The sequence below is a fragment of the Neovison vison genome, chromosome 10 (assembly GCF_020171115.1).
Source record: "Neovison vison isolate M4711 chromosome 10, ASM_NN_V1, whole genome shotgun sequence".
NCBI classification, from domain to species: domain Eukaryota; kingdom Metazoa; phylum Chordata; class Mammalia; order Carnivora; family Mustelidae; genus Neogale; species Neogale vison.
Genome location: NC_058100.1, coordinates 39,642,311 through 39,664,884, shown reverse-complemented (window position 1 = coordinate 39,664,884; position 22,574 = coordinate 39,642,311). Strand labels below are relative to the sequence as shown.

The 22,574-nt window shown below is 41.8% G+C and overlaps 1 protein-coding gene and 1 long non-coding RNA gene across 11 annotated transcripts in view; one reads left to right on the top strand and one right to left on the bottom strand.

Moving 5' to 3' along the window:
* Window positions 1-22,574, bottom strand: part of SDCCAG8 (SHH signaling and ciliogenesis regulator SDCCAG8) — a 228,725-nt gene that overhangs the window by 69,348 nt on the left and 136,803 nt on the right. For 4 of the 10 annotated variants that reach the window (XM_044267041.1, XM_044267044.1, XM_044267045.1 and 1 more), the window contains 3 exons: window positions 15,244-15,371; window positions 13,077-13,185; window positions 3,820-3,951 (listed from right to left, as the gene is read on the bottom strand). In XM_044267041.1, the coding sequence (XP_044122976.1) occupies window positions 3,820-3,951; window positions 13,077-13,185; window positions 15,244-15,371 (369 nt within the window). Of the gene's footprint in view, window positions 1-2,865; window positions 3,148-3,819; window positions 3,952-13,076; window positions 13,186-15,243; window positions 15,372-22,574 lie in introns of those variants that run through there. The other 6 variants (XM_044267048.1, XM_044267047.1, XM_044267050.1 and 3 more) reach the window with 3 other exon arrangements.
* On the top strand, window positions 1,472-14,773 carry LOC122918525. Its single transcript, XR_006386623.1, has 3 exons — window positions 1,472-1,542; window positions 1,721-1,901; window positions 14,274-14,773. It is a non-coding gene; the product is annotated as an uncharacterized LOC122918525 (long non-coding RNA).

Here is a 22,574-nt window from a genome sequence, read left to right as displayed (position 1 = left end):
TACCTTATCTTTAAAAGGCTTGATGTTCTTGGGGTGCCTGCTTGGCATAGACGGTCAGGTGTCCAACTCTTGGTCTTGGCTCAGGTTACGATCTCAGGGTTGTGAGATCAAACCCTGTGTCGGGCTCCAAGCTGAGCATGGAGTCTGCTTCAGACTCCCTCTCTCTCCCTTTGCTGCCCACGTACTCTATCTCTCTCTCTCAAATAATTATTTTCAAAAATATTGATGTTCTTTAAATATTGAAGCTCTTTTCCCTTCTTACTGTGCTTTTCCTCTAAGTGATCTACCTTACTTACTCACAAGGTTTCAAATATCCTCCTTAGGCCCCTGGAGATTTCTATCTCCAGCCCAAACCTGTCTCCCGAGCAGCGTCCCTATGTGTCCCCCCCCACAACCCCTGGCTCCCGGCTTATTTGACATTTCCATTTGGTACGAAGCATTGGCACGTTAAATTCAACGGGGCGGAGCTGAATGCTTGGTCTCATCCCAAGCCCAAGACATTTCACCCACAAACCCGCTCCTTTGTGGACACTCTAGCTCTCTAAGTGGTATCACTCTGTCCCCATTTCTTGAGTCAGAAACATGGATTTTATCCTTGACATGCCCCCCTACCCAAGGAAGCCAATCAATTACCAAGTCCTACTGATTTTGCCTCCTACATATCTCCCCAAACTGTTTGCTATCATTGTCATCATGACGCCGAGTCCAAGCTGTCACCAGCCCTTGACTAAGTCCTCCAGGAGTCCCAGCGGAGCTGGTGCCAACACCGTGGCTCTGCTCTAACACGTGACCTGCTCTGGAACTGGAATGCTACTTTTTAAAAAGATTTATTTATTTATTTGAGAGAGAGAGAGCACGAGCGAGCTTGAGCAGGAGGGGTAAAGGGAGGGGGAGAAAGAATCTCTAGCAGGTGCTGTGCTGAGCATGGAGCCCGACCAGGGGTTCGATCCCATGACCATGAGATGACAACCTGAGCTCAAACCAAGAGTCAGAAGCCTAACCCGCTGTGCCACCCGGGCGCCCCTGCAATGCTATTTTCAAAATGCAAATTTGATCTCTCATTCTTCAAAAAATTAAGTTACTTCTTCTCTTTAGTAAAAGAGTAAAGTAAAAGGTCTGTAATAAAAACTTGAAGGTGCTGCCTTTAGGTCTTGCCCTCACCTCCCTCTCCAGCCTCAGCATGTGCCACTTTCCCCTATTCTTTATGTTTCTCTCCTTCCTCAAAAGTCCTACCGCAGGATCTTCAATTTTACAGTCTTCTTTTCTCTAGAACAGGCCCTGGCAAACTCACGTAGAAGTAGGCCAGACAGGAAGTATTTCAGGCTTCAGAGGCCAACAGGTCACAGCCTCTGACTCAAGCACAAGAGAAGCCACAGACAGTATGTGGACAATGAGCACAACTGCCTTCCTGAGCCACGCGGTGTGGGCTGAGGGCTGGGGCACGTCCGCCAGCTCCGGCTCTAGGAGGCTGGCCATGCTTGTCCTGACGCTTACAGATTCACCTCAACCCTCACTTCTGCCACCGAAACTTTTCCTGAGCAGGTAAGTCCCCCTATTAAAGGTGCTTTTACCACAAAGTATATGTCTCTTTCATAGAACCAATTGTTGCTGTAATTAACTAGAAATTTATGAAATTATTTCCTCTATATTCATCTTCCCTGTTAGGCTGTAAATTCCATGACAATGGGGGACTGTATTTACTTTGTTATTTTATTCCCAGCATGTGGTGGAGAACACGGCACACGGTGGCACACGGTGGCACACGGTGGCAATCGTATCTGCTGAATGAATGAATGATTAATTTGCTGCTTGGCCTTCAGTCAGCAACTGTAGCTTTCTGAGCCTCAGTCATCCATCTGGAAATGGATGATAGTAACAGCTACTTTCCCATTTGTTTCAAGGTAAGATAACACGGCTGAGTGCAGTTTATGAACTCTAATACAAATTTAAGAAAAAAAAAATGAGCAAAATGCCCTGGTTGCCCAGTATGGGATAAACTGCAGCCCAAACCAGGCAAAATTCTCTGGCTTGTTTTGTTGGCCCTCTAGTCATGGATGGTTTTGCTTTCTTAAAAGACAGTAAAATAAAAAAAGAAAACAAAGAAGCCCTTGTGACAGAAACCACATGTGGCCCACAAAACCCAAAATATTTTAGTCTGGTGTAGAACAGTGTCCAAGTACATATTAAAAAAAAAAAAAAAGATTTTATGTATTTGACAGACAGAGATTACAAGTAGGCAGAGAGACAGGCGGGGTTGGGGGGGGAGCTCCGCTGAGCAAAGAGCCTGACGCGGGGCTTGACCCAGGACCCCGGAATCATGACCTGAGCCCAAGGCAGAGGTTTTAACCTACTGAGCCACCCAGGTGCCCCTCTAAGTAAATATTTTAACAAGTAAATAAATGAATGATTAATACTTCCCAAATCCACCCACATTTTAGTATTTTGGTGACTGAAAAGCAGTGCCATTTTCCAACTGCCTTTCTTCCCTTCCTTTCCCTTTGAGCAAGTGATCAAAGTTATAAGGTATTTACCCCCTCCCCAAAGAATCTATGTTGACTTTAGATATATTTTTTTAAAAAAGGAGTCTATAAAAATTTTCATTTTCCTCTCAATTATGTCAACAATTGCTTTTGAAACAGAAAAGCTGCGGGGTGTCTGGGGAACAGATAGGAACAGGGGGCTGGAGACCCAGAAAACCCCTTCAAGCTGGCCCATGGTGCTATGCACGTGATCACCATGTGGAGTCCAAACCTACAGCAATCCATATGGTGTAAATACTGATGTTTCTTTTTCCCTGGGGAATCCATCATTATATAGAAATTTTAAGTGACACATTTATAGGAAATGACAAGGGGTTGGGTTTATTACAAAGAACTGCACTGAAAAGGAAAGGAATTTGGAGTCAAAGCATCAAGATTCAAGTTTGAATTCTACCCCCTCCTTAACCCGTCCCTTTGAGCAAATCCATTAGTCTCTCAGAGCTTGCGTTTCCTCGTCTGGAAAAAGACAGCGAATATCATTGGTGCCATTTAGTAGGTGACTAGTAGGAGCCAGGTGCTTAACACACATTTGACATTATTAGTCCCAGCACATAGATGAAGAAATTGATGCTCAGGGAGTTCACATGACTTTCTCCGAGAGACACCACTAGGAAGAACCAAAAGGTTTCAGAGTCAAATTCTGTCTCAAGCAACACCATCAGTGCATATCTGATAAATATATTAAACCTTTGGGTGCCTAGGTGGCTCAGTCGGTTAAGCATTTGACTCTTGGTTTCGGTCAGGTCATGATCTCATGGGTCATGGAATCCAGTCCCACATCGGGCTCTGCGCTCAGCAGGGAGTCCCCTTAGGGATTCTCTCTCCCCGCCCTCACTCAAGCATGCACTCCCTCTCTCTCAAGTAAATGAATAAATATATTTTTTTAAAAAGATATTTAATCTTCTTAGACCTTTTTTATGTTTTATCTTACAAAAAACACATTAAAACTAATTTCTATGAAAGTCCTCCATATTACATTATCAACTTACACCTTAAAGATAGATGGTTTTCCTACAACGCTCTCCTTAGATCTAACTCTAACCATCAGCTGTGGTTTAGAGGTCTAGAGAATAGTAAAGAGGAATATGCTCTCCCCTTTGTGTATTAGAAGAAGTGACGACAGCACAAAACTCAAGCGCTCAAGAGTATCAGATTTTGAGCATATCCCTCCCGTGCCACAGTGGCCGTGAATTCCATTACCGCGCATCAGTTCCACTCTGCTTTTGAACCAAACACCGCCAGTATACGGCATGTCAGTTGATTACTAAAGCTGAATTACCTTTCCTTCATTATCTCATGCAGTCTCCCGTGTTGGACACACTGTTCCTCCAGCTCATCATTTCTCCTCTGTAACTTTTCCAGTTTGTTGTATGTATACATTTTCTCTTGATTGAGCTGAGTGATTTCAGATCTAGAGCAGTGAAAACACAGGGGTGACAGACGTTAAAGGTTCTGATCACCAGAGCACACTTTTACTATATAAACTTAGCATTATCTTAAACCCCATACTTAAAAATAACAGTGTAAATAAAAGTTATGTTATGTAAACTGAAATATTTCAGACATTGCACAATGTCTAGTGGAGGGATATAAGCATTGCAGGAACTCACGAGGTAGACAGAGTCTACACAGAGAAAGGAAGAGTGACTTACTGAAAGAGATGACTTCTTCCAGGAACGACACAAAAATAGTAAGGATTCATACTCATACCCCCAATTTACTGAGTGCCTATTACAGGCCAGCCACCACGCTGTTAAAGGAGCAACCCCAGGCCTAGTCTCTATGACAGAGCGTTGTTTCTTTTAATTAACATAGCTAATGTAATGGCACATGATTAAAATTATATGGTTCCAATAGGCATAATAATGAAAAATGGCATTCCTCTACCCGCCCTCCCACCCCCCCCCTCCAGCTTGTCATGTGAATTACTACTATTTCAGTGTATAGTTAAAGCAATAGGCATATGTACGTCATGTGACTACCTAAATATTGGTCCTTGCTGGCTCAGTAGCTTATCACGATCACATGCACGCGGGTGTGATGGGGCCTTGGGTGTGGAGTGAAGGAACGTCAAGCCATCTTTTCCAGTGGGAGATTTCTAATATCCATGTCTGTCATTCTTCCCTCTGTGGCCATTCTGCTTCTCAAGAGAAGAATTCTCCAGCTGCCTGCTCGCTGCGTCTGACCCTAACCCCCAGTGGTTAAGGAGCCAGTGGGAAATAGACAGGTGGGGATCACATCTTTCAGAACGCAGACTTCCAATGACTTTCCCTCTGCTACGCTCAGTGCCCCTATTCTAACCAGAGCCTGCTCGTTCAGTGTCTTCAGAGCGAGGTCCCTGATCTGCTGGTTGGAAGAGGGACAGCCACTGGCTGTGTGGGGTAGGGGGCGGAACCAGCAACTGTGGTTTCAGTCCCATGCTCCACCACTTCCGTCTTCCACGTTCTTCTGGCATCCCAAGAGCAGACGAGCTTGCTTCCCATGCGAACGCCCCCTCTGGGGACACATACGGTTCACTTTCCCCCACTTTGCCACCACGGGTACTATTTACCCAATCTTCTTCCTGCCTTCACACATTTCATGTGGGATCACAGGTTTAGCTACTTTGGGGATGACTTGTGTCCCTCAGGAAATATGTCACCTCTTCAGAATCTTGGAGGATCACCTCAAGTCTCGAGATCTGAAGATCAGAAACCTATCTGAGGAAAACCCTATAGCCATCCTTGCTTTTCGCTCAGCATGGATCCTGTGGCCGCCATCTCCTCATGCGCCACTGCCCCACAGGCACCCAAAGTTTAAAGCTCTTGCATAAGAAAATGCGAGCAGTTAAGGACCAGTTTGTCTATTGAAGGTTAAGTGGGACCCCTGATGCAGAATTGTGTCCCTCCAAAGAAAGGATTTCTCCGTGAGGTAGGCGTGTCTTTTCTTCCTGGTCAAGGAGACAGGTGGATTTGCTTGGGGAACTCATCCCCAAGGGCCAACTGGCATCACTGTACGAAGCGATTTCTCGCTCTCCCTTCTCCTCATCCCTCATTTTGTTTTCATCCTGGTTCCAGTGTCACCTCAAAGGAAACTTGCCCTGATTAATACTTTGCAGTTCTCAATATGTCAGCGCATTTTTTGGAAAGTACCCCCAGCTTTTCTGCATATATTAGCTTATAATTTATTCCTCTGAACTGTGGCTCGATGCCTCATCTTTCTTACTAGATTATCCATGAGGGCAGGGATTATCTCGTTCAAGCTCAGATCAAGCACTCGGTCTACATTTGCTTCTCCTAATAAGAATTCACTTATATTTGAAATAGTCTAAATCAGTTAATAATGATTTATGTTTCTCTTTTCAAAATCACATACAATATCCAAGAACTTAAGGCAGTTATAAAAAATTGTTAATTGAGTGTTCTTCTAAGAATAGTATCTCCTATCACAACATGCAAAAAAATATTCCAAAAAGACAACAAAATATCCTTAAACCAGATTAGGAAAACATGCAGAAGAGTATTTATCTGTTCTGAGGTACTTCCCCAGAAAAAAAAAAAGAGTCGCTTTTTAAAAGAGCATTCACAGGGGAAACAGATTTTTATCATATAAAAATGTGAAACCTTTGCACACAAAAAGTCGTAACGTTCGCAGTAGTATTCTTTCTAGAAGCAACCTTGCTCTGCAACCTGGTATCTGGAAACTGAATCCAGAAATGTGTCAACAGGAGATTGGCTGCATTACTTACACAAAGGGATATCAAGAGGCTATTCTGACAGTGAGGGCTATTTGGTGGTGGTGGTAATTACTGAAAAAATACGATATATTGGTAAGAAAGGAAAATATTTGAAAATCAGCATATATAAAGTGATACTATTTTATAATTTAAAAAATACTCTTTCCTCTCCCCCCTTAAAAATTCTTGGAGGTATATATTACATATTAATATGTATTATCTCGAGGTGTTAGAATTAGGAATTTTTAAAAACTATTATTTTCCTTTTCCATATTTTCTGAATTTTTACAATGGGCACATATCTAAGACAAAAAATAAAGTGACTTTAACTGAATCCACTGTGGTCATCATGTCACAATACATGCAAATCACACCATCATGCTGTACTTAATAAACTCAGACGGTTATGTATGTCAATAACTTCTCAATACACCTGGAAAAAAATTTTTGAAAGTCGTTTTGATCTTGAAAAACCTTCATGAAAAACAAAAGGCAATGGGAACACAATTTTCAAAATTAAAAAAAGAACTGGGAACACAGAAAAAAATGAGACACATGAAGATGAGAAGCATCATTTAATAAAGTGTTATCCCAGTCTCCATCAAAATTCCAATGAATTTCATGAGGAATATGAAATATATTCAGAGAGGAAGAAATAGAAAAGGTCAATCAACATTTATAAAATTCTCAATTTCTACTATTGTTCAAAATGTGCATAACAAAGCCAGATTCCAGTTGAATATTTGTTCAGTGCATGCATGCCTACTCCGTCAGACAGTGGAATCCATCCTTTATATTAATGATCGCAATTAATTCTTCAAGGTCAGTGTTTATTTCCTTTTCACTGTGAGGCAAATAGGTTTAATGACTTGCCTGAGGTCACTCAAAGGGTGGTTAGCCCAGTCCAGATACAAACACTGGCCTGCCCAGTTCTAAACGGGTTGTTCCAACCACTGTGCTATACTGCCTCTCACGTTTTCTTTCTAAATCTCACCTTTTTGTGTCACATACTGCATGGGTACATGTAAACCGAGAATCTAGTGTTGTACTTGAGCAAAATCATCCACATCAATAGCCTTGAAAGGGCTCATTATTATTGAAACAGAAAAAAGACAGGTCAGAGTCTCTGGACCCGCAATCCCCTTTTAGGCATCTCAGCTAAGGGAATTATCAAAAATTAAGAGTAATGGACAAAATTATTATTGTATTAGTCATAAATACTGTATTATTCAATACAATTATTATTGTATGGAAAAACTGGAAATATCTTAAATGTCTAATGAATTATTATGCATACAAATGATTCAATTAAAATGGTTTCCAGAGTGGTGAATGTAGATAAAGATTCACCAGATAACAATAAGTGAAAAGCAGGATACAGGCTTTATATGCAGTGGAGCTCACCCATCAGGTGCATGTACGTGTACATACATATGTCCACACTTACATCCACACGCAAACTCAGTGCAAGGAGATACCTCACAGACAAAGAATATTTCGCTAGGTGGTAATGTCATAGGAAATTTTCTTCTTAATTTTTCTTTGTAAGTTATAGCCAAATGCCCTACAGTGGGGATGCCTTACATGACCACAAAAAGATAAATGTTGTCTTGTAAAGTGCACAGTATTATTAAGTATTTCATGGCTGATTTTTTTGTTTGTTTTGCATATTTTGGGGTTTTTATTTCCCTTTGTTTATAATGGTAATTTGCCTTCCAACTTGCAGTGTTGGATAAAAATTTGGCAAATGTCCATGGACATCATCATTTGTCTGTCTCGGGCCCGGAATATATTGAAAGAACTAGTGGTTTGCAAAGTTCAGAGCGTAAACTTCAGCACAAGCCTCTGTGTTGGTTCCAGATTATGTCTGTGGCATGATTATCTCAGTGTCATATAAAAGAATAATTGTCTCTAATCCATTTTTATAGAAAATGTAGGTAATTTCTGGCTTCACAGAAGCATGAACTTTTCCCTGCATTTTTATATACCCGTTACATTGTGTGATGGCACTTGCACCAAGTATAATATTTTACTACTACAATTAGGATTACAGAGATAATTGCTTTTTTTAAAGGGAAAACCTAACCCTTTACTTTTCTATTCTTTTAGATTCTCACTTGATTTTTGGTGACAATTAGCAGAGGCCAATACGAGTCTCCCCTTGTAGAATATAATTTTTGTAGCATCCTAACCTAACATCATCCAAACATGCGGGGGTAAAAAAAATAGTTCAGCCGGGTGTGTGTTCTTTACTTCAATTAAACTCACACAGTTGGATACTGACTGTTGCCAAAACAGTAATATAATTTATACATTATAGTCCACACAGTAAAACTACACTAAAAGTCATTTAACAATATTTATAACACCATAAAATACAGTGTTAAAATATATGAACTGCAATATGTACCAAAATTATAAAATTTGTTTCTCATCATCAGTGATTAAAACCAGGATCATTGCTCTAGCCTCAATACCCACAACCCTGGTGACAGATTAGAATTCAAATCTTAATGATCAATTTACAATTAACAAGATAGAAGTGAACCAAATTAAACCAACCATTATATATAACGAGACCCAACGGACTCCCATTGTTCCTCTGAATTACAAAACGCGAGTCACAGATACACAAGGGGCAGTGTTAGACATCGATCCGCAAGCCTAGCAGCCCAGAAAGTGACAGTGACGGGAAAAGAAAGAAGAGACGCAAACCACCCCGTAGTCCGGGGTTCTGTCCTCCCTTGCTGGCCTGTCTCTCCAATATCGGAGTGCGAGGGGCTGCAACCGGGCCCAGGCTTGATCGCCCCCCCTGCAGCGGGCGGAGGCTCACTCCTCCCGGCGCCCATCAATTCTCAGCTCTTCCCAGGCCGAGGTCTCAGCCCTGCAAACATTTTACTGCTGATTCATCCAAGCGCCTGTGGAGAGGGAACACTTCCCTCACTTTGATAAACAGGAATCACAGTTGCACCAAAGATATTTCAATAGCTCCACTTACCACCCTCAAAAACAACCCCAGGACTATAATAAGCTCCCGGGGTCCCGGGGAATAAAGACGAAAGGGTAGCTAAAGTTTAGGAGAGTGTCAACTACAATCAGCCAGCGTGCCTGCCTGGTGCCAATTAAAAGCAAAATGGAATTAATTGTCCCGTCTTGTGGTCAGAAACCAGCTCTAGCAAATGCACGGAATCGGCAGTTCATTTTTAGTTCGAAATTGGACGGTGCCATTCACGAACCCTGGAGTTACAGATACCACCCAAGCCGTGTGGAATGCACTGGGCAGAGAGTACCAGGCTGATCACTGGGGAGGGCTTGCAGACAACGGGAGCTCAAGGCACTGCCGTAATACCACGCACATTACTTGGGGAGAAAACACGTATGACGGGCGCACTCCGAGGGACCGTTTCTAAACCCTTGCACAGGGCAGCCCGAGGCTGGGGGAACGAGTCAGAGCTTCCGCACAGTGAGCCCAGACTGTCAGTGTTCCTAGGGACAGCACGGGCTCTGGTCAAATGGCTAGATCTGCAAGTGAAAGAATAAAGCTTGTTATAAAGGGTGTGAGCCATTGAGTTAGTCTGGGACTTATAAATAATGTAGAAGTCCTGGAGAAGCATCCTGAGTGAGGAAAGGGGAGCCGCAAAAATTGTTCCTGATTGTTGAGTAATACAAAATAAATGCACTCACTTTGAAGAAAAATTTTACTGTAGTATTCTGAGGGAAAGCTGGCTCGAAATTACCATGAGGTTTCATTATTGTGGACACTGAACTCCCACAAGGATAACACTTTAGAAAACTCAAGAATCTCCAAGATTTTCCTCACCTCAAAGCACAGGAAAAAATCATCTATCCCCAAAGTTTAGTACAGGGTGTACAGAAGGCTTCTAGAGGGCTTCATAAGTTTATACTCTTTATTTAAAAAGAAACATTCAGGGCCCTTCAAGTTATACAGGTGAATTCAAAGCAAAAGGTAATGTCAAAATCAAATGATACATTTTGTACGAAGTTTGAAAATGTCATCCTTTTCGTAGAGGGAGCCAGAGGGAAAAGAGACTCCATGGACAAGAAATGAAGAGTCAACAAACGACCAATCTTAAAATCAGTTTATCGTATCCACCACGGTCTCGTGGACACACAAAATGAGATTTTATAAACTTCGGGGACTCTTAAAAGTTTTAACCATAATAAGTAACAATTCTTTGAGTGTTTACAAGGGCTAGGCCTGCCCTTATTTTGGAGAAACTTGCAAAAATACAGTAGATACCTATTTCAATTCTTCAGATTTATGAAACAGGCCATCCCAGAGCAGGACTCCAAACACAACTGGACGCACAGTTTCCCGATTCTGCTTTGCCTTTGAAAAGGTTTTCCTTGTGATAGAGACTTTATGTCTGTCAGAATGGCACTCAGACCCCCCGTGGAAAAGACAATAATAGCTAGGTCAAAGTCAAATCCAAACTGGCCCGGTCAAGACCCTGAGAACGGTGCCATCTGCTGTGGTTCTGCTCCTGTGTGTCAAGCCCCGTGCGAGGCTCCTTCCATTTGTGCGCATGCATATGCGTGTACCTGTGTATCTCTCGGTATTTCTCATCCCCACAACAATCCTGCAACATGGTTTTAGAAATGTCTTAGGGGCGCCTGGGTGGCTCAGTCACTTAAGCACCTGACTCCTGGTTTCTGCTCAGGTCATGATCTCGGGGTCAGGCTCCACACTGAGTGTGGAGCCTGCTTGAGATTCTCCCCCTCTCTCTGCCTCTCGTCCCCTCAACCTTCATGTTCTCTCTAAATAATAAATAAAAATACATTTCAAAAATATACATATCTTAGGGATGGAGAAGCTGAGGTTTGGAGAGATTCAGCATGGTACCCAAGGTCATGCAGCCCAGTGGCAGAGTGAGATTTGAACCGAGTTCTTTCTGAATTCCAAAGTGGTTTTCACTGCACCCTGCCTGTCATCCACACAGGAACAGGTTGGGACGAGGTCAGGATACGAGGGATAAAACCATACTTGTTTCATTCACTTAGTAAGTACGTACCGCGTGCCAGGTACGTATCAGACAGACAGAAGCACGCCCAGTCAGCAAAGCGCTGGTCAGGAACTGGAGGAATCTGAAGCAAGGGGAGGGGGCTCGGGGCTGAGGCTCAGTCTCACTAGATCAATTCAGGATAAATGGACAGATCTGGAGCAGAAGAAAGAGGGCCCAGGACACAGGGCATAGGCGGACCCAGGCTCCCAGGCTTACCCTCACATGACGAGCATGCCTACTTCCCCATGGGGATTTAAAGAATATTTTTTCTTTTCCAGACTTACTCATCATAGCTGCTTCGGCCTGGATTTTCTTTGGTAATAGACATAAAATTCTTACTTCTTACTCTTCTTACAAGAAAGATCATAGGCCTTGGAACTAGAAATATCTATAGTAGAACTCTAGCTCTCCCACTTCCCAGCCATTTAAACACTGTGAGTATTGGTTCCCTCACATGTAAAAGAAGATAATAACTCCTGTCTCAAGTTGTAAGAATTAAATAATATATATTGAGCATATAGAACACCTCCTTCTCCTTTACAAGCTGTCGTTTCCAGAATTATGTCTCCTTAGAGAGTAAGATAATAGTCAATCACAAAGCGATCTTAAGATGACACTCTTTTAAGTACCAGATCAATGCAGTTTTTTCTTAAATTGTAATGATCTAGTTCTTTTTTTTTTTTTGCTTGTTTGTTTCTAATGAATTACTTAGATTTGAGCTTATGTTAAGCAAATCAAATATTTCTAGTTAGCAGCAACTACTGGTGATATATTATGAAGGTCTCTCCTATGACAAAATCATTTGGGTTTCCTTGTCAAACTTCTTGAAGATATCTGGTATTTTGGCACCCTGAGCTCTTCGCTACCCAAATGAGATCTTTAATTAGTATTTGTTAAGAAGGTGCACATGTCAGCGCACATTCTGGAAGCTTTATAGGAGCCTCTGCCTTCCGGTGAGCAAAAAGAACTGGATTCATTATCCCAGCGATTCCCCAAAGGATTCAGGGATGGGGAGTCCAAAAGCTAAGCCACTCTTTGATGCAGGAACCCAAGACAGAGCTCAGGGTGATTGGATATGCTCTGATTCTCTAGGAAATTCTTTCTGAATGGGATACCTGAGGCAGAAGTTTGTTTGCTGAGCCCTACTGCTTGCTCTGTGTAGATCAAAGTGAACTTCAGAAAAATACAGAAGAGATCTATAGGTTAGTTTTCATTGGGTTGTATTTTAATGGGACATCTGATATCTGGTTTGTTTACGTGAGTGACACCTTTTATAGTTCAATTTGAAGTGATTCTGTCCAATACCACTCGTTTACAAGAGGAAATCACAGTTGAAGCAGGTCAGGTAAATTTGTCTGAGATTACACAGTTACTCTCAGAGCTGAGATGAGAACTCAGGCTTTTTATCATTTAGAATATAAAATCATTCATTCATGGAAATAACCTGATTAGGAAATGTGCAGAAAGTAATTCACAAAGATCCCAATCGATGTATTTTAAAAAAGAGCAGTGTACCTACAAAACGAATGAGAGTTGTTCTAATAAAACGAATCAATTTTAGGAGAATGAAAGGATGGTTTGATTTTATTTCCTGTCTATATGGACACTTTAGAAATGTGTGTATTAAAAAATTGTCCATTCAGAGGAAATATTTTCACAGGAAATACATCAACACATATCTAATGTCAACATCAGCCTCAAATAGTGGAGATGCTGTTTTTTTTTTTTAAGAAAAAGGTGACAGTATTCACACCAACAGTGCTCAGTATTGTATAAGTATTGTATAATATTACCCACCTGCTTTTTGTAGAGATTTGCTCCAGTTTCTTGGCTAATGTACAGCACTCTTCCTTTAACTTTATCAAAAATGTATTCTGGGAGGTCAGCAATGAATACTGTTCGTTTTCTAGAAATAACAATAAAGCCCCCACCAATGTAAGATGTTTATGGTTGTAACTCTGGAAGGCTTCTTATGTAGACCAAAGTGCTAAGACCACTACCTATTTCCTATAAGCCACTCGGTCAATTTCAGTGTCCTCAATGTCAAGGACCACTCCACCTGGCAAGACACTAAATCTGGGAGGCATTAATTTTTCTAATAATTACACCCCAGAAACAGTTTGAATCATACCAGCTTGGGGGAACGTTTCAACGTGTCGATAAAGTGTCAGATTATGTCAAGTGGAGCCGTGGATGCTTATGTCTTTGTAATATGCACGATATTGTATTTTTATTTTGACAATTTCACTATAAACAGTGTCAAGAATGATCACAACTAGATAATTTGCAACTTTAAAATAACAGAGGAACTCTCTTCTATACTGTAATTCCTGCTTTATGTCTCGTATTTGCCCACATATATCTCACTATCCCCACCTCTTGTATATGCTTCTTTCATTATGAAGGTAAAATAACAAAATTTTCCCTAGAAGCTGGATTTCATTGTCAACAGTACAAGTATCACTGAAGATCTGGTCAAGGAATTGAAGAGAGCGTGGGATTTTTGTGCAAAATAAAAGGAGTGTTCTTAAGGTGGTCTTAGCCGTTAAATTCTCTCACGCAGCACTTAGAGATTCTGCCCAAGACTCCTTGATCTCTAGAATCCTGCAAGCAGGAGGGGCAAACACTGATTTTTCCTGGAATTTCCTCCTCTTACTTTTAGTGGAAAAACACCTCCTGAGTCTGGAAAAATGCAGGAGGGTATCATGTGGGTCAATATGACATTTGCCTCTTTATGAGCAAACGGATGACTTAACGGAGGTTATGTTACCATTTCTCACCTATAGGATGAGCACTCGCTTTTTTACCCTGTCATCAAATACAGCGTACACGAGATCATGTGAAAATTATCTTTACGTGTCAGGCTTTCTTTCTGATTTCAGCCACTGACTGGCAAAAAGCACAGAGCCCACAAAGCAAAATAAATCAAGGCACTAGAAATTAAGCAACACTTTTCTGGAAGAGGCAGGATCAATTAAACTTTTGTTTTAACAGGACAATCAGCTCAGAGCATGCGGTGTGGAATTCTAATGACTGACGCAGCCTTGTTTTGACTCACACTGTCTGTGAACACACAACTCGAAAGTGAAAGGAACTACAGAACACTCCGGCTGAACGCATCAAACTGCCTGCTTCGAACAAAAGTGCATTTTACTTTCAAATGAAAGGTAAAGAGTTACTGGCCAACTCCGTCTGCGAAACAGCACCGATGTGATGAAAGATGGCAATTTTTAGCCAAGCTGCCAGCTGTGGTCAATGCCTTGTATTAGTGAATTTTCACAGCAGTTTGAGAACTTGAAGAATGCAAAGGATTAAACATCACTCTAGATTGGGCTGGGGGAGGTGGGGAAATCATACAAATGCTAAAAATGTTCGAAGCTGCAAAGATTAAATAAAGGAACATATCAATTTGGAGCCACTGAATTACATCCAGCTGCGACAGTGAATTAAGAACCGATTAATGGCTAAAGCTTTTCTCCAGTTTGGATGCTGAAGCAAACTCATTAGGCTTTTAGAGGAGCTATAATGTGTGTACTGTGGGAACTGTTCAATGCTATTCAGGAGACTCTAACTGTAAGCTCAGAGCATTTCCCGCAGAGCTTCTGATGCTATTTTTTTATATAACATGTGTGCCTGAAAACCCAGCCAAAAACAAGCCCTTTGTTTTTCTACTTTGTTGTGGTCTCTCTCAGCTTTACGTTTCTTGAACACAGGTAAATAAACTCATAATCCAGATGGTGCAACAGATGTGACAGCAGCACTCTGAAATCAACAGACAGTGGGCAATACTTTCCATTTTCTCTTTTAAACGCTAACTAATATGTAATTCGGAATCTCCGGTGTAGTTAGCATCTGCTCCCTTCGGCCAGCCAAAGGTTACAGGTGTTCCTGATGTCATTTCACAGTAAGGCGTGGGCCTGGCTTGTGAGCCAGTGCCCAGGCTCTAATCTTTCCTACCACCTACCAGTTCTGTCGTGCTGGGCCTCCATTTGCTGTATCTTCTGTGTCAGCTCCTGCTCTCTTTGCTGGGCCTGAAGGGCTTGGGCCTTTGCTTCGTTGCTGAAGCTCTGCTGAATGCTATCTTTTTCCAGTCTACAAAGCAGAGAGACAGACAGAAATGTAATCTACACACGCACCGAGCCTCACCATTTCCCTACAGACCACGGAGAGCTGAACGCAGTAAATTGTGAAGCAGAAGATAACAATCTTTGTCAGACCCCCTGTTCCCCTACCCTCCCACCTTCCCAGCTCCCTCTTCCCTCCCACCATCCCCCCCCCCCACCCTGGCCCCCTGCGAGGAGGAGAGCCAAAGGGCCGTTCATGCTGTGTTTAATACACGCCATAAATCAAAACAGATTCAAGGATACAACTTCTAAAAATCAAGAAATCGTGATATCCGAATACTAGTATTTCGTAACCCGAAAACACAAACTTCCTTTTCAGTAAGACTGTCAACATTCTGGGCCACCATTCCATGTTTTAGCTTTTGAACGGTCCATATTTCTTACAGATCTTGCAGTCCTACGAACGGCAGGGTTTAATACCTTAAATTTTAAGAAACAACTTAAATGTTTTGAAACTCAGCTTTGTAGACCACCTCTGCTTTTCCTCCCCAACTTAAAATGGAATCTCAGATAGAATCTAGGGAATCCTATCCAGGAGCAGGGAAATGGTTCTGCATTTTTCGTTCAACGTTTTCACATATTAGGCCACGTAATAGGAACAGAAATATGACTACGAGAACAAGTAACTTCCCCCAGCACTTCCTAATGAAGACCCCTTTTGGTTCACATTGAGGCAAGTTTGCAGGATGAGAATATTCCATAGTCCAAGACAATGTCGTACCTGTGGTGATGGGATTGCTGACCCAGTGAGATGGGTTATTCTGCTCCTAAAGTGTTTCCTACAGACAGAAATTGTCTGAACAATTAGAAGACAGGACCACACCTCTGACAGCGACACTGACCGCCCCGCACACACATTAGGTTGGTTCCTTATACTCTAAACACAGGTAAGTGAAACGAGGGTTTCCTTTAATTAACTGACTTAGTTATTTCTAACTCCTATCTCCTTGTGGGCATTTCTCATCCGTGCTGTTTTAGTTTACTAATTGAGATATTTACTGCCTTGCCTTTGCCAAACTAAAAATAAACAATTCCATAAAGCTATCACTAGTCGTCTACATACTGCTGTGGAGCGTCGATTCATTGGCTTCTAATTATAAAGCAACATAAGGAAAGTCTGTATTGTAACTGGTCAACGCATGCGGTAATGTTGTAGTATAAAAGTTCAGGAGGAATCTATACCCATACCTCACTCAAACGGAACATCAGGAGTCCACGCTAAATGTGAAATAAGGTCCCTTCTGGTGCATCTAATAACAGCCCCCCTTGGACCTGCTCCAGGGTCTTCCCTCACACTCAGTTCCAAACCGGTATATCGCAACAAACAGATACACTAGGCCACTTTCTGCCTTCTCAGTCACACCATGAGTCTTCTGCCCATGGACCACTGCATATGTCTCTCTGTTTTCCTGGGATGGCTTCCCCCCTGCGTCCTGTTCCTCTCCTGCACCTCCTGCCCACCCCTGTCCCTCTGCTCAGTGAACCCTACTCCTTTAAGGTCTGCTCAAAATTCTCCCCTCTCCTTCCATTCTCTCCGAAATTAAGTATTCCTTCCTCGGTGACCGTAATATATGTTGTAAATGAATACGTCCCACTACGATGGCGTTTGTCACACTTGACTTACTGCTTCTTGTCATCTTTGTCTCTCTAAATCCGGAGCCCGGCTCAGGACTGGCACAGCAGCAGCGGGCAGTGAAGGCTTAATGAATGAATAGATGTTCTTAGACCCTTGCCCTGGGGGAAGGGAAGAGGCTATCTTTACCGAGGCTGGGGAATCTGCTCAAGGCTAGAATGAGGAGGCAAAAACTTCTCAGACACGTCAAAGAGAAGAGTGCCTGGAAGAGAGCGGTTCTAGTGGCTTTGCCAGCTAGAGACCGTGCTGTGCGAGGAATCAGCCTAAAAAGAGCACGTGGACTCTTCCACTGAGGGACCACCCCGAGGTCAGACCCCTGGTTACAGGCAGGGAGATGTGAGGCTCTGGGACCACTAATAACCAGGTTGCTGGACAGTGCACTGCTCAAAACCAGCATCCACTGGAGAGTGAAAAGGAGCGCTACTGATAGTTACGCCAGGACGAGAGCCATAATTGGGGCCACCCTGTGCAAACCAGGGCTATGGTTCTCTTACATAAAGGGGTTGCCAGTCTCGACATCAATTTTTAGCATGACAAGTTGCCTCATAACTGATATTCTAAATGGACTATGGAAAAAAAAAACTATCGTTATTGTAGTTTTCCTTATAAAATAAGACAATTTAAAAGAATGCATACTGAGAAGGCTAGGTGATCCATCATGATCCTGGGGTCCTGGGATGGAGCCCTACGTTGGGCTCCCTGCTCACCAGGAAGCCTGCTTCTCCCTCTCCCTCTCCCTCCACCCCCCACCCACCTTGTATACAAGCTCGCTCTCAAATACATAAATAAAATCTAAAAAAACCCCAATACTATACCAACAAATGTTGTATCATACACCAAGTTTTGTTTCTCGAGTGCTTCTCCAATTTTTATTCTATTTAAGAAACATGTTGTTTTGTAATTTTTAACTGAGGTATAATTGGCACATATTAGTTTCAGGTGTACAGCACAATGGCTCGATATCTGTACAAAGTGTGAATGATCACCAGTAGTCCAGTTAACATTTTTTTTCACTGCATAAAAACACGGCATAGGTTTACTTTCCTATTTCCTCCCTCTAGCCCCCTTTCCTTCTGTGTTGCCTTCTCCCCTCGCAGGTTCTTCCTGACATAGTAGGCTTTTTATAAAACCTTAGAATGTTAGAACTGAAAGGGAATCTCAGATCTGTTTAATCAAATCCTCTCACATTACAGCTGAGAGAAGCCACAGGCTCGAAGGGTACGTTGTAAGTGATGTGAAGGCAGAGGAGGGATTTGAAATATTCTGATTTAGGGAAACCTACTTTATGGCGCTCCAGAGGCAATGCAATGGTGGATTGAAAGAATTAATAAAAACCACTTATGTATCCAAGGGAGGGATTAGAGAAGAACCCAATTCAATTCGTTTAATATTTATCATCACTCTTATTATGTGAAAGGCACTCTACTAGGCACTGGGTCAAACAGAGATAAATATGGCAGAGCTCCTGTTCCCGACAGGGACTTCAAAATGGCTAAAATCGGAAGCAGACGGTGGAACACACCAAAAGAAATCTACAAGGGGGAAAGCCACCGAGGCCAGTGCCAGCTGGGTAGGAGAGCGTCAGGAAGGGTGGCTGTACCAGTCTCCCGAACTGGGTTTCTTTCAGCTCTCACTCAGAACACGGACGATCTCGCGTCATCAAACTTGTAGTTAGCCGTCTTTTATCAACTGGAATAAAAGCGATGGCAGTAAGGAAGAATTTCTTGGTTGTGGTTCAAACAGGGCTGAAGGATTTAGCCATAACAGCTAAAAGCTGGAAACAATCTAAATGCCCACGAACTGCTAACTGGTTAAACTGGTGGTATCGCCTTGTGGGGCTACTGGGACTTGTAGGAATAAAAAGGAGCAGCTACTGTAAGTAGCACACACGGGTGAGCCTCAAAGGCAGGATGCTTCGTTAAAGAAGCCAGACCTGAAAACATATTGTATGATTTCATTTACATGACGTTCTAGAAAAGTAAACACTAGAGCCGTAGGACCCAAGAACAGGGCGTGTGTGTGTGAGGGAACGAAGGGGCGTGAGGGACATTTGGGGCTGACAGAAGTGTTCTGTGTCAGGATTATGATGGTTTCACCTCTGTATATATTTGTCCAAATATTTTTTCTTGCATACCTACAACTGGTGATTTTTATTATATTTAAATTGACCTCCATAGAGCTGATTTTAAAAAGGAGCAAAGGCAGTAGAATAGGAACATCTACCGTCTTCTCCAAGTTACTCACCATCCCCCGTGGCCACATGTGGGCATGTCCACGCTTTCTTGACGACAGTCAATAGTTAAAGGAAGTACACCTGCACTGGACAGTCCTCGAACATGGACTAAGTACACAGAGAGGTGCTGTCACTCCTTTTTTCCAATGACAGTTTTGGCTCATTATATTCTCTAAAAATGTCTGCAATGATATTTACCATCCCATTAGAGAAATGGACTGAAGAATTTCACCCTATGTTTTTGATCCTCAAATTTTTGTATCATTTATTATTTTAAATCCTGCTATTTCTAAAATGTTCGTGTCACAGCAAAAATGACTTATTAGATTTTTTAAAGGACATTCTAAATTTTATAGCAACATTGAAGAATTAAAATTTCTGATGATCTGGGGCACCTGGGTGGCTCAGTGGGTTAAGCCTCTGCCTTTGGCTCAGGTCATAATTTCATAATTTCAGGGTCCTGGGATCGAGCCCCGAATCCGGCTCTCTGCTCAGTGGGGAGCCTGCTTCCTCCTCTCTCTCTGCCTGCCTCTCTGCCTACTTGTGATCTCTGTCAAATAAATAAATAAAATCTTAAAAAAAAAAGTTTCTGATGATCCTAAAGTTCATCGATGAGTCTAGGACAGAAATGATGAAGGCTTCTAGTCTAACACGAGCATGGGGCCTATAGCGGTGGTGATTTGAGGCACCAATCCCATATGCCATGATTCTAGTTACCTTTTCACTAGGGCTGCGGTTGGAGTATTAAACATACAACCCTTTTAGTGAAATGGTGTTTCCCTTCCAAAGTACAATACCCAGAGCTCCGTGACAGTAGAATACTGGAATGACAAAATTATGAGGCATAACATGCTGACCAGCTGAGCGCCGTTCTTGATGGTATAATAGAGAAAAGCAGCAAGAAGGTATGGGTGTCATTGGGAGTTAAGACACATGATGTCCACGTGTCCTAACACTGGCGATATTCTCTTGGATCACTTGGTTAATGTCATTGCTGTGCTATTAACATGTTTAATAACTGATCCCCAGAGGGGGGAAATTGCTTATTTGCAGTGTTTACCAATTTTCAGTGTAAATGCTTCTATCATGGCCTGTTTCAAGCTACCAATGTAACATCAGAGAACAAGGAGTTAGGAAGAAATACACACAGTTGGCTTTCATAAGCCTTTGTGAGCCAATCCTGGCACAACACTGGTTAGGTGGCCTCTCCCAAGCTTCTCCACTATAAAGCTATTATTTCCCTCTTTGTAATTCAGAGGTAATTTGTCGGGAGATGCTAAGACCATGTAAATAATTACCTATTCCTCATTAAATTCTTATCTATGAGTTTTATATCCAATGATGACTCTTCTACTCTAACATTCTTTCTCACTTACTAGTTGACATTGTGCTGTAAGAACGGGCTTGACTTTCTCTCCCATTATTAATTCATTGATATTAGCATGGAGTCATGGGTTCTTTTTTTACTCAGTGGGCTATAATATACTGTGGTCTTTTTTTTTTTTTTTTTTTTTTTGGTTCAACTCATCCTAGATTTGGCCAGTGTGAACGCCTTCAAGCTGTTTCCTATATCTCTATTATCCTTATGAACTTCTTGGCTTTCAACTCCCACCAAGATGTTTCAGGCTCGTCTGGTACTATCTTTGTACAAGTCTTGGGATCAGCTTTTGTCCAAGGAACTCTTCTGCCTTTTAGTGGAGAGTGGTATTTAGAAACCAAGATCTATCATCAGGTGGTACACATTGCTACCAAGAAGTCTGCTCCTAGGTCACCTTAGTAGACAGGACCAGAATGGGAATATACATATAAATGTATAAATATATAAGTATTTTTCCAATTAGTATATGTTTCTATACATATACAATTAGTATACGTATATGGCCATATACAATTAGTATATGTTTATACTAATAGTACATGTACATTCACACCAATCTCTCCAATTCTGATCCAACAACATAGATAGAACCTAGTTCCCCTCTTTCCATCACTATAACTTTCCTCTTCCAACAGTGAGAAATGTGGCTCCCATTGTCTTCAACATGTTTACTCTTTTGTTCAATCTTACACAATATACACAGAAAGTACTTTCAGAATTGCTGATCTACTACAGAAAGCATATCTACTGTGAACTAGAATTAAATATTTGCTTACAGTTTTGGTTGCTTTGTGTTTTTTTTTTATTTTTATTTTTACTTATTTATTCAGCTTTACACAAACGCATACACACCAGTTTCAGTTGATTTCCTCTGTTCTGGGAAAATTACATCTTGAGGAGCAATAGAATACAGTAGAAAACACATAGCTACAGTGTCGAAAAATGGCATTCACTTTCTTATTACCTGTGTGGCCATGGACAAGTAACTTTATTTAATCTTGGGGTTCTTCATTCAAATAGGGCAGAAAAAAATCCTACCTTAAAGGATTAATAATTTTAGTAATTTATTATTTATTAATGCTTACCACAAGCTAAGCTCTTCAGAGTTATCCTTTCATTTAATCCTCATACCAATCCTCTGAGGTAGATTCTCTTATTGTCCTTACTTTATAAATGAAGAAACCAAGGCCAAGAAAGATAATGTTACTTGTTCAGAATCTCTTAGTTATTAAGGGGCAGAACCAGGAAATCCAGGCCGACCTGACTCTCAAGTCCACAGCACAAATCCTTGTGCTTCAATCTCCAGTTCATTAGGGGGTGCAGAGAAATGAGAGAAGGCTAAAAGGACAACAAGATCATTGAAATAATTAGATTATCCCTAAGTGTGTGTCTTTTAATACCTATATATCCACCTGGACAGCCGAATTCCAAGATAGTTCTCCTTCTCCACTTGTCCCATATGTTATTGGGTCACTTCCTCCTACAGTGAGATATCAGTTAGTTGTATCCTCCTTAATGAAATTCATTGGCCTTAACAAAAGCACTGAAAGGAGGGCACCTGGGTGGCTCAGTTATCTGCTTTGGGCTCGGGTCATGATCCCAGGGTCCTGGGATTGAGCCCCACATAGGGCTCCCAGCTCAGCGGGAAGCCTGCTTTTCTCTCTCCCACTCCCCTCTGCTAGTGTTCCCTCTCTCGCTGTGTCTCTCTCTCTGTCAAATAATAAATAAAATCTAAAAAAAAAAAAAGCATTGAAAGGTGCACAACTACGTCTCTGGCCTCAACCTGGCCACAAAATCCTAGAAGATAAGACACGTATATCTTATCTGGAAGGTAAGTACCTAAAAAAATAGAGACCTTGGTTTTGCTCACTAATTTATCCCAAGAGCCTGGAATGATGCCTGGGATATAGCTGTGTGGTCAACAGAT